Here is an 11,903-nt window from a genome sequence, read left to right as displayed (position 1 = left end):
AGTAAAGCACTGAATTTCCAAGTCTGTATTAGCATTGCTGGATCCCTTTCTAATGAAATAGAAATCTGTTCAACATGTTTATTTTTGATCTCAAAAAGTACATATTAATGCTAGGATACTACAGACAAAAAACATTCAGGTACACCTTTGAACACAAATAAATACATGTAAATGCACAAACACTCAACCTAAAGTTTATATTAATGCGCCTATAAGTAACTATGATTATACTTTTAGATATATGTGCACGCATCTATATATATCTATATATATATTATATACGTATATTTATATATGTATGTATGCGTGTTTGCATATAAAAATGTGTATATATATATATTTTACATAGGATTATATTATGTATTTAGGTATGTGAAAAATATATATATGTACATATCTATATATATGGCTGTGTATAAATATATATATATAGAGAGAGTTTGGGGGTCTATATAAATATGTACATGCATGTATATATATGTACGCACACATCGCTATCTCTCTATGTATATAAGTTTTACAACTCTATCATAGTTATCATATTTATTGTATTTATTTTATGCATTTTTACAGGAAATTCTACTCCTGAGAATACAGTCTGATAGCACAAAACAAAGAAAATGGGGGAAAAAAAATCTTACTGAAAATAAGCAGCACTTTCAATTTTAGAGCCTAAGGCGCTTATCTCATCCACATAAAGGTCACAAACGAGTATATAAACTGGTGCACAAGTAGTAATTCTCACACACACAGACTTCTGTTGTGGCACAACAAAGTTGCTTAGTCAAAGATGAAGTATTTGGTAAGTAGATTTTGCAATCTTTCAATCTTACCTTGGCAATGTAAACATATTTGTCTCCTAATTCTCGTGTCCACACATCATAAAATAATATCTTTCAATCTTAAATTTGATGTCTAGCACATTTATTTGTTTTAACCATTACCTTATACATTTTAAATACATTCGACGTTATTGTTATTATTATCATTTTAATAATATATAACCAGAATAAAATGATTTTCAGGCATTTGTAGTCCTGGCAGCTGCCGTTTGCGCTTCCGAAGTTGAGAAGCGAGAGGCGGAGCCCAGCTATGGCTATCGTCGTGCATACGTAATCCCAACCTCCACAGGATACGGGAACCATCGAATCTACAAGAGATCTGCCGAGCCTGAAGCGGACGCTGAGCCCTCTTATCGTTATGGTCATGTAAGGCATTTCAGCGTTCCTGCAACCTTTACACACTCCGTTCGTAGTTACCATAAGAGGTCTGCCGATCCTGAAGCTGATGCTAAGCCTTCTGTTGTTTACTCTTCCGCATCTTACACCCCAACTGCACCCGTCTACGCTCTTACAGCATTCACGGGTACCACAAGAGGTCTGCTGAAGCTGTGCTTCTCATGGAACCCCTCATGGAATCTACAGACATACTCCCATTATTTACAGAGGTCACTCCAACCATGGCCTCTACAAGAGGTCTGCGGACCCTGAAGCTGAGGCAGAGGCTCATGGCCCTAGTCTCTTCAGTCATATCTACAAGAGATCTGCTGAAGCTGAGGCACAACCATCCACCCCATACGCTCATGTGTACTACAGACCTGCTCCACTTTACCAATCTCAGTACTACTAAAACGGAGAGATATTAGCCGATGTGGAGTTTTAGTGTGTGTTCAGTAATAAAATGGAATAATACAATTTGTAAATTTTTATTTCCCATTGAAGATGGTTAACTAATAGCTAGAATTAATGGAAAAATAATACTCATCATAATTGTAATAATAAGATCATCCATGGATAGCACTTTGCCTGGTTCCTGTTCTATGAGACTTAGCTCACTCGGATATAACGTTACTCTTCGAAACTTATGGTAATAACGCTGATGAATTAGCAAGGGACAGTAACACTAAGGGTAGTCCTGAGGTTAATATTAAAAATAAATAACCAGATGGTAATAAAAATGATGAAAGTAACAACAGTGAATTTCATAAAAAAAATAATGGTTAAAGTATATTTAGCATTGTTTCTTGGCAAGATATCTTTTCTATTTTTTTTTATTTCGTTTTCGGACTTTTTATCATAGTTATTACTGAACCATTTTCAAAGAAAATGCACTAAAATAATCTTGCCATATAATATCGCACAAATTATTGGGCTCAAAAAATGCTGCGGAGCTAAATGATGTCAGCACGTTTAGCCAATAAGATTGCACCGTGAGATATCAGATATAGCTAGATACATAATTATTTCTATAATTTACTTGATATTGCTCTACTTACCAGATGTAAATCCAAAATTCCCCTCTTTTAGTTATGATAACTAAGCGTTCCTTACCTTTAACAGCTGTCGGATTACTCTTTGGAAAAAGTCAATTTACTTTTTGGGTTCAATACACTATATTAAAGTCAAACTACCTGGTTATGTGTACTTTGATTCTCTGTAAGGATATTCATTGTGATAGAATCTAAATAGGAATAAACTATACAGTTGCTATAACGATACAGTTAGTAAGAATAATGATATCAATACTAAATATTTCTTTAAAGCATCACATTCATACACACAATACAGAATGGCTTTTTTCATATCCGAATAATTGATCGAGTATACTGGAAGTTCACGAAACATCCTGTGAATGAAATTATTACAAACAGACCCACAGGTCTTATGTTTAGTATCATCATGGGTATCAGTGCACACACATACACACACAAACACAAACGCACACGCATATATTGTGTATGTATCTATTTCGATCTCTCTCTCTATATACATATATATTATATGTATGTACATATCCACACCACACACACACACACACACAAATACATATACAGTACATATATTCATACTCATATATACATGTATATATGTGAACGTATATAATACATATATAATATACATATATATAATAATACCTACATATTCATACATATATATATACATACATATATACACATATCATTTACAATATCGGTAACACAGGTGGAATGAAGAAAGTGTAAATGAAAAAAAAATCCGAAAGGTTAGCAATCTTTTTCTCTTATGAAAAATAACCGTCACCTCCATTTCTCATGCTCTGATGCGTGTGCTCCATGCACATCAAGGTCATAGACAAGTATATAAACTGGTGCGCAAACAGTAACTCACACACACACCTCTGTTTGTGGCCACAGCAAAGTCCTCTTTACCCAAGATGAAGTATTTGGTAAATAGATTTAGCGATTCTTCAATATTTCAATTTTCATTCTGCAATCTTTAAATCTTTCAAACGTTTCAAACACTCCTGTCCACACCTCACGAAGTAAAATGATTCGCTTTAACGTGACAGTTGTGTATATAAGTATGTACATATATGTATGTACATACACAAATATGTATACATGTATATGTATATATATTACATTATAGCTATATTTTCCTTATTTTAAATATCTTACCGAACTAAATTATGACTTTCAGGCATTTGTGCTCTTGGCGGCTACCGTTTGCGCATTCCGAAGTTGAGAAGCGAGAGGCGGAGCCCAGCTATGGCTATCGTTCTAGATACACAATCCCATCTTACACAGTATACAATACCCACCAAATCTATAAGAGATCAGCAGAGCCTGAAGCGGACGCTGAACCCTCTTATCGCCATGGTCATGTAAGGCATTTCAGCGTTCCTGCAACCTATACACACTCCATTCGTAGCTACCATAAGAGGTCTGCCGATCCTGAAGCTGATGCTGAGCCTTCTGTTGCTTACTCTTCCGCAACTTACACCCCAGTTGCACCCGTCTACGCTCCTTACAGCGTTCACGGGTACCACAAGAGGTCTGCTGAAGCTGATGCTTCTCATGGAATCTCTCATGGAATCTACAGCCACACTCCCATTAAGGGGACCCTGAAGCTGAGGCTTCCACTGGTTATTATTCTACACCTGTGTATGGTCCAGTTGTGTCCTACGGCCATCATATCTACAGGAGGTCTGCACACCCATCTACCCCATACGCTTCAGTGCACTACAGACCTGTTTCTCTTTATCAAACCCGATACTACTAAGCATGGGAATGTCTGAACGGTTTAGCTGATATGGAGCATCGGTGTGTTCAATAAAGGTAAAAATATCAGCAATTTCTATATCTGAAATTCCTATAAGATTACCCAGCTAATAGTTATACTTTCATAAAAAGAAGTAAAAAACTAATGCAAATCATAATCTTGTAAAGAGAAACTGTTAATATTAGCTGACACATTAGTTGTCTTCTGTTCTATATATGAATGGAAATACTGATATCAGTAAATGACACACTATAATAAAGTAATTGTCATTATAAATACAAATGTAGTAATATCAATAACAACAATAAAATGATAATGGTTATGATAATGACAATAACAATTATAATAATGGTATTGATGGTGATGATGATGATAACAATTACAGGAGTAATAATAATAATAACAATAATAATAATAACAGCGATAGTAATAAAAATAATAGTAACACCAATCTCAACAATATCAATAACAGTGGTAATAACAATAATGATAATATTGATAATGAATGGTGATAATAATCATAGTAATTAATTATAGCAGTAATGATAATAGTAACAAAATAACAATGATTTATAATAACTATAATAACTACTATAGTAATGATAAGAAAAAAAATTAGCATTAACAGTACCTACTAATAATGATGGTAATAACATCAACAAGAACAAAAATGATAATAATGATAACGATAATAATAATAATACCACTAATAACAACCATAATCATTATAATGATAATGATTATAATGATAGTGGTAAGAATAGTAATGATAATATTGATAATGATAATGTTACTAATAGCAATGGTAATAACAGTAATTATAAGAATAACAGCAGTAGCAACAACTATGATAATAATGATAATGGCAATTACAATAACAATAATAACAATAACAAAAGCATTAGCAAATGTAACAAACAGCAATAACGGCAATAAAATTATAACAGGAATGGTAATAATAACAACAATAAAATAAAAATGTTGTGAATAATAGGGGCCATAACAAAAGCAATAATGATAGAAGTTATATAAGTGATGATGTGATCAAGAATATTGCATAACTTTTACTTAAGGTCGTATAGCCCCTTTCCTATCTTTAGTATCCTTGGCTCTTGGTCGGCCAGGGCTGAGGACTCCCTCAGTTGGCTACTTGTCTCTCCTCAGATCTTTGGGTTTTTGGCTCAGCTTTAATTTCGATTGGAAAATAACGGTTATTGAGACACTGGCTAGTTTGAATTATAAGGGATATTGACTTTACTTAGATGTCATATTTATTTTCCTTAAAAAAATAATGTGTGTAATAGAGATAATTACAAGAGAAGTGACAAGTAATGGTGTTAGTATTATTAATGATAATTAATATAATCAAGCTGCTGATACGTAAATGGTAATAAAATATTATATATTTCATTTAATGAGAATCACTCTGCATATATGTATGTCTATTTATATAGATGTACACACACAACATACACACACAAATGCAGTTCAAATATGTATGTACGTATATATGTATGATATATATTATACACACATATATATTGCATATATACATGCAGCACACATACATACATATATATCTATATCTCTCTCTCTACCTACATATACAGACACAAACATACACATTACATGTATACATATATGCATATACATACATCATACATACATACATACACACAGACACACACACATACACACAGATATACATATGTATGTATATGCTATGTCTATCTATATCTATGTAAACACACATACACATAGTGACCTGTAATCATAACAGGCATTATTATAGCTGCACTCGTCTACGCTTCTAACAGCGTTCTCGGGTACCACAAGAGATCTGCTGAAACTGATGTTTCTCATGGGACCTCTCATGGAATCCCACTCCCATTACTTAAAGAGGCCAGTCCAGCCATGGGCTCTACTAGAGGTCTTCGGACCCTGAAGCTGAGGCCGAGGCTTCCACTGGTTATTATTCTGCCCCTTCTGCTTATGGTCCAGTTGTAGCTTACAGTCATGTCTACAAGAGGGCTGCTGAAGCCGAGATAGAACCATCCACCTCATACGCTCGAAGAAACTATAGACATATTCCTCTTTACCAACCTTGATATTACTAAGAATGAGAGGACTTGGTTGGTTTAGTCGATAAAGAGTGTTATTGTCCAATAATGAACTTGGAAAATAAGATTTTTGAATGTCCATTTCCCATAAGAGATGTTCAACTAATAGAATTAATGCAAAGCTAATATTCATGAGAATTTTGATACCAGCATAATGATCATTCATGGATAACACGTTACCTGGTTTCTGTTCTGCTCTGATGTAACGTTACTCTTTGTATGAGACTAAAGTCACTTATATAACTTTACTTTTTGTGCCTTATAATGCTAATGCTAATATTAACTGATAGTGATATTAACAACGGACAACACTTCAAAACACTGATATCAAAAATGAAAGTATAAGAGGTATTTTACAAAAAAAAAAAAAAAAAAAAAAATCGACAATATTACTGGTAACTATATTCATTGTGATGAAAATACAAATATAATTATATTTATAATTACTTAATAATATACTTCTATTCCATTTGTTACCATTAATATTCTAGATGTGACATGCTGTCAGTTTTAATTTGCTTCTCAATTACCCACTGTGTGCAAGAAAAGACTGGTATTACCATCCAATTCGAAGGATTTGAACACAAGTTAGCAAGATTGCTGTACGAGATCGCTACCGCTGCACCACACAACACACAAGATACAATACAGTCGCAATAACAATAAAGCTAGTAAAATAATAGGGGGATATTTAGCTATTAGTGTCCGTGGTTGATTATGGACAAAATTTGATTAACTTTGGTGTGGGCCTTGCAGTACGACTGATGCCACCTTGCTATATTAAATCCAGATTGCAGGAAGACATTCCCTAAAGATTTCATCGCCGCCTTGTAGTGAGGTTAAGCCTGTCGCTTATTTAACAGTAAACAAGACGTTAAACCTCTCTAAACCTAAGTAAAGCACTGAATTTTCAGGTTTGTATTAGCATTGCTGGATCCCTTTCTAATAAAATAGAAATCTGTTCAACATGTTTATTTTTTGATCTCAAAAAGTACATATTAATGCTAGGATACTACAGACAAAAAACATACAGGTACACTTTTGAACACAAATAAATACATGTAAATGCATAAACACTCAACCTAAGGTTTGTATTAATGCGCCTATAAGTAACTATGATTATACTTTTAGATATATGTACACGCATCTATATATATCTATATATATTATATACGTATATTTTATATATGTATGTATGCGTGTGTGCATATAAAAATGTGTATATATATATTTACATAGGATTATATTATGTATTTAGGTATGTGAAAAATGTATATATGTACACATCTATATATATATGGCTGTGTATATATATAGAGAGAGATTTTGGAGGGTCTATATAAATATGTACATGCATATATACATATGTACGCACACATCGCTATCTCTCTATGTATATAAGTTTTATAACTATTATAGTTACCATCTTTATTGTATTTATTTTATGCATTTTTACAGGAAATTCTACTCCTGAGAATACAGTCTGATGGCATAAAACAAAGAAAATAGGAATATATATAAAAAAAAAAATCTTACTGAAAATAAGCAGCGCTTTCAATTTTAGACCCAAAAGCGCTTATCTCATCCACATAAAGGTCACAGACGAGTATATAAACTTGTGCGCAAGTAGTAATTCTCACACACACACACAGACTTCTGTTGTGGCACAACAAAGTTGCTTAGTCAAAGATGAAGTATTTGGTAAGTAGATTTTGCAATCTTTCAATCTTACCTTGGCAATGTAAACATATTTGTCTCCTAATTCTCGTGTCCATACATCACAAAATAATATCTTTCAATCTTAAATTTGATGTCTAGCACATTTATTCAGCAATCTTTAAATCTTTCAAGCGTTTCAAACATTCCTATCCACACACCACGAAGTAAAATGATTCGCTTTAACGTGACAGTTGTGCATATAAGTATGTACATATATGTATGTACATACACACATATATGTATACATGTATATGTATATATATTATATTATAGCTATATTTCCTCATTTTAAATATCTAACCGAACTAAATTATGACTTTCAGGCATTTGTGCTCTTGGCGGCTACCGTTTGCGCTTCCGAAGTTGAGAAGCGAGAGGCGGAGCCCAGCTATGGCTATCGTTCTAGATACACAATCCCATCTTACACAGTATACAATACCCACCAAATCTATAAGAGATCAGCAGAGCCTGAAGCGGACGCTGAGCCTTCTTATCGCCATGGTCATGTAAGGCATTTCGGCGTTCCTGCAAGCTATACACACTCCGTTCGTAGCTACCATAAGAGGTCTGCCGATCCTGAAGCTGATGCTGGGCCTTCTGTTGCTTACTCTTCCGCAACTTACACCCCAGTTGCACCCGTCTACGCTCCTTACAGCGTTCACGGGTACCACAAGAGGTCTGCTGAAGCTGATGCTTCTCATGGAATCTCTCATGGAATCTACAGCCACACTCCCATTACTTACGGAGGCCACTCCAACCATGGGCTCTACAAGAGGTCCGCGGACCCTGAAGCTGAGGCTTCCACTGGTTATCATTCTGCACCTGTGTATGGTCCAGTTGTGTCCTACGGCCATTATATCTACAGGAGGTCTGCACACCCATCTACCCCATACGCTCCCGTGCACTACAGACCTGTTTCTCTTAATCAACCCCGATACTACTAAGCATGGGAAGGACTGAACGATTTAGCTGATATGGAGCATCGGTGTGTTCAATAAAGTTTAAAATTTCATCGATTTCTGTATCTGAAATTCCTATAAGATTACCCAGCTAATAGTTATACTTTCTTAAAAAGAAGTAAAAAATTAATGCAGATCACAATCTTGTAAGGAGAAGCTGTTAATATTAGCTGACACATTAGTTGTCTTCTGTTCTATATATGAATGGAAATACTGATATCAGTAAATGACACACTATAAAACAATAATTGTCATAATAAAGACAAATGTAGTAATATCAATAACAACAATAAAATGATAATTGTTATAATAATGATAATAACGATTATAATAATGGTATTGATGGTGATGATGATGATAACAATAATTACAGGTGTAATAATAATAATAACAACAATAATAATAACAGCAATGGTAATAAAGATGATAATAATAACACCAATCTCAACAATATCAATAATAATGGTAATAACAATAAGGGTAATATTAATAATGAATGATGATAATAATCATAGTAATTCATTATAGCAGTAATGATATTAGTAACAACAATAACAATAATGAGTTATGATAACTATAATCATTATTATTGTAATAATAAGGAAAACATTAGCATTAACAGTAACTACTAATAATGATGGTAATAACATCAACAAGAATAATAATGATGATAATAATGATAATGATAATAATAATACCTCTAATAACAACCATAATCATTATAATGAATGATTATAATGATAATGGTAAGAATAGTAATGATAATATTAATAATGATGTTACTAATCATAGCAATGGAAATAACAGTAATGATAAGAATAACAGCAGTAGTAACAACTTTGATAATAATGATAATGGTAATAACAATAACAACAATAACAATAACAAAAGCATTAGCAATTGTAACAAACAGCAATAATGGCAATAAAATTATAACAGGAATAGTAATAATAACAACAATAATAAAATAAGAATGTGAATAATAGGGGCCATAACAAAAGCAATAATTATAAAAGTTATATAAGTGATGATGTGATCAAGAATATTGCATAACTTTTACTTAAGGTCGTTTAGCCCCTTTCATATCTTTAGTATCCTTGGCTCTTGACCGGCCAGGGCTGAGGACTCCCTCAGTTGGCTACTTGTCTCTCCTCAGATCTTTGGGTTATTGGCTCAGCTTTACTTTCGATTGGAAAATATCGCTTATTGAGACAAAAAAATAATGTATGTAATAGAGATAATTACAGGAGAAGTGACAATTATGGTGGTGCTATTATTAATGATAATTAATATAATCAAGCTGATAATACGTAAATGGTAATAAGTATAAAAACTTTTAATGAGAATCACCATGTATATATGTATGTGAGTCTATTTATATAGATGTCCACACACACACATAAATGTAGTATATATATGTATGTGCGTATATATGTATAATACGTATTTATATTATATTATACACACATATGTATACTACATATATACATAAACGCATACGCATATATATCTTATATCTCTAACTATATATATATATATATATATATATATATATATATATATATATATATATACATAAACATACATACTACATATATACATATATGCATATACATAATACATACATCACACACACACAAACTCAAACATAAACACACACATATACACACATATATATGTACGTATTATGTATATCTATATGTAAACACATACACATAGTAACCTTTATCATATATATATACTGTAATCATAATAGGCATTATTATTATAGCTTCACTCGTCTACCTTCCTTACAGCGTTCACGGGTACCACAAGAGGTCTGCTGAAGCTGATGCTTCTCGTGGGACCTCTCATGGAATCTACAGCCACACTCCCATTACTTAAAGAGGCCAGACCAACCATGGGCTCTACAAGAGGTCTGCGGACCCTGAAGCTGAGGCCGAGGCTTCCACTGGTTATTATTCTGCGCCTTATGTTTATGGTCCAGTTGTACCTTACAGTCATAAGGGCTACTGAAGCTGAAGTAGAACCATCCACCTCATACGCTCGAAGGAACTACAGACATGTTCCTCTTTACCAACTTTACCGATATTACTAAGAATGAGAGGACTTGGTTGATTTAGCCGATAAAGAGTGTTAGTGTTCAATAATGAACTGGGAAAATGAGATTTGTGAATTTCTGTTTCACATAAGAGATGTTTATCTAAAGAATCATGCAACTAATATTCAGGAGAATTTGATACCATCCTATGATCATCCATGGATAACACGTACCGTGTCTTTAGCTTTGCTATAGTAAGTAATTTATTGCATGTGGGGAAAATTTTAGGGAAAAAAATAGGGTTTTTTTTTTTTAAAATTTAATAACCCACAAAAATGTAAAAACAAAATTTAAAAAAATTTAAAAGGGAAAAACCCTTTTTAATTTTAATATTTTTCTCCAAACGTTTTTAAAATATTTTATATATAATTAAATAAATTTTAATATATATGTTTTTATATAAAGTTTTTATATAAATAAAACAAAAAACCTTCATAACTACATAATAAACATATAATGAAAAATTAAAATAATTTTCCCAACCCCAAAACCCCCACCCAACCAAAACAAACCCCCAAACAAAAACACCCCATAATTTTTTAAAACGTTTTTTTTGGGGGTTTAATTTTAATAATTAAAAAAACATCAAAATTAGAAACCCTTTTTTTTATAATATATATTTATAATATTTTTTTAAAAAATTCCTAATGGGCCCCAATCTTTTTAAATTAAATAGTTTTTTCCCTCGCCCCCCTCCCCTTTTCCCCCCCCTTAAAAAGCTTTTTTCAGGGGGAAACCAAAAGGGGTTTTCCCCGGGCCTTAAAAGCGGTTTCCTTTCCCTCAGGGCCCCTTTTCAAAAAAAACCCTACCCCACCCCCTTTCCCCATTTTTTTTTTTAAAAAAAGGCCCCCCACCCCCAAAACCATGTGCCCCCCTTTACAAGGGGGGTTTTTGGGGCCCCCTAAAAAGCTTGGGGGCCCCCGAGGGCCTTTCCCCACTTTTTTTTTTTTTTTTATTTTCCCCG

General features: G+C 33.2%; 1 protein-coding gene across 1 annotated transcript; it reads left to right on the top strand.

Annotated features, from left to right (window-relative positions):
* Positions 1–7,813: 7,813 nt before the first annotated feature.
* Positions 7,814–8,890, top strand: LOC119599292. The gene is made up of 2 exons (XM_037949027.1): positions 7,814–7,861; positions 8,203–8,890. The coding sequence occupies exons 1-2, from the start codon at positions 7,850–7,852 to the stop codon at positions 8,821–8,823; spliced, it is 633 nt and encodes a 210-aa protein (XP_037804955.1). The 5' UTR covers positions 7,814–7,849; the 3' UTR covers positions 8,824–8,890.
* Positions 8,891–11,903: the final 3,013 nt, after the last annotated feature.

The sequence above is a fragment of the Penaeus monodon genome, chromosome 42, assembly GCF_015228065.2.
Source record: "Penaeus monodon isolate SGIC_2016 chromosome 42, NSTDA_Pmon_1, whole genome shotgun sequence".
NCBI classification, from domain to species: Eukaryota; Metazoa; Arthropoda; class Malacostraca; order Decapoda; family Penaeidae; genus Penaeus; species Penaeus monodon.
Note: the sequence above shows the minus strand (reverse complement) of the source record. Positions and strands in the feature narration are given on the sequence as shown.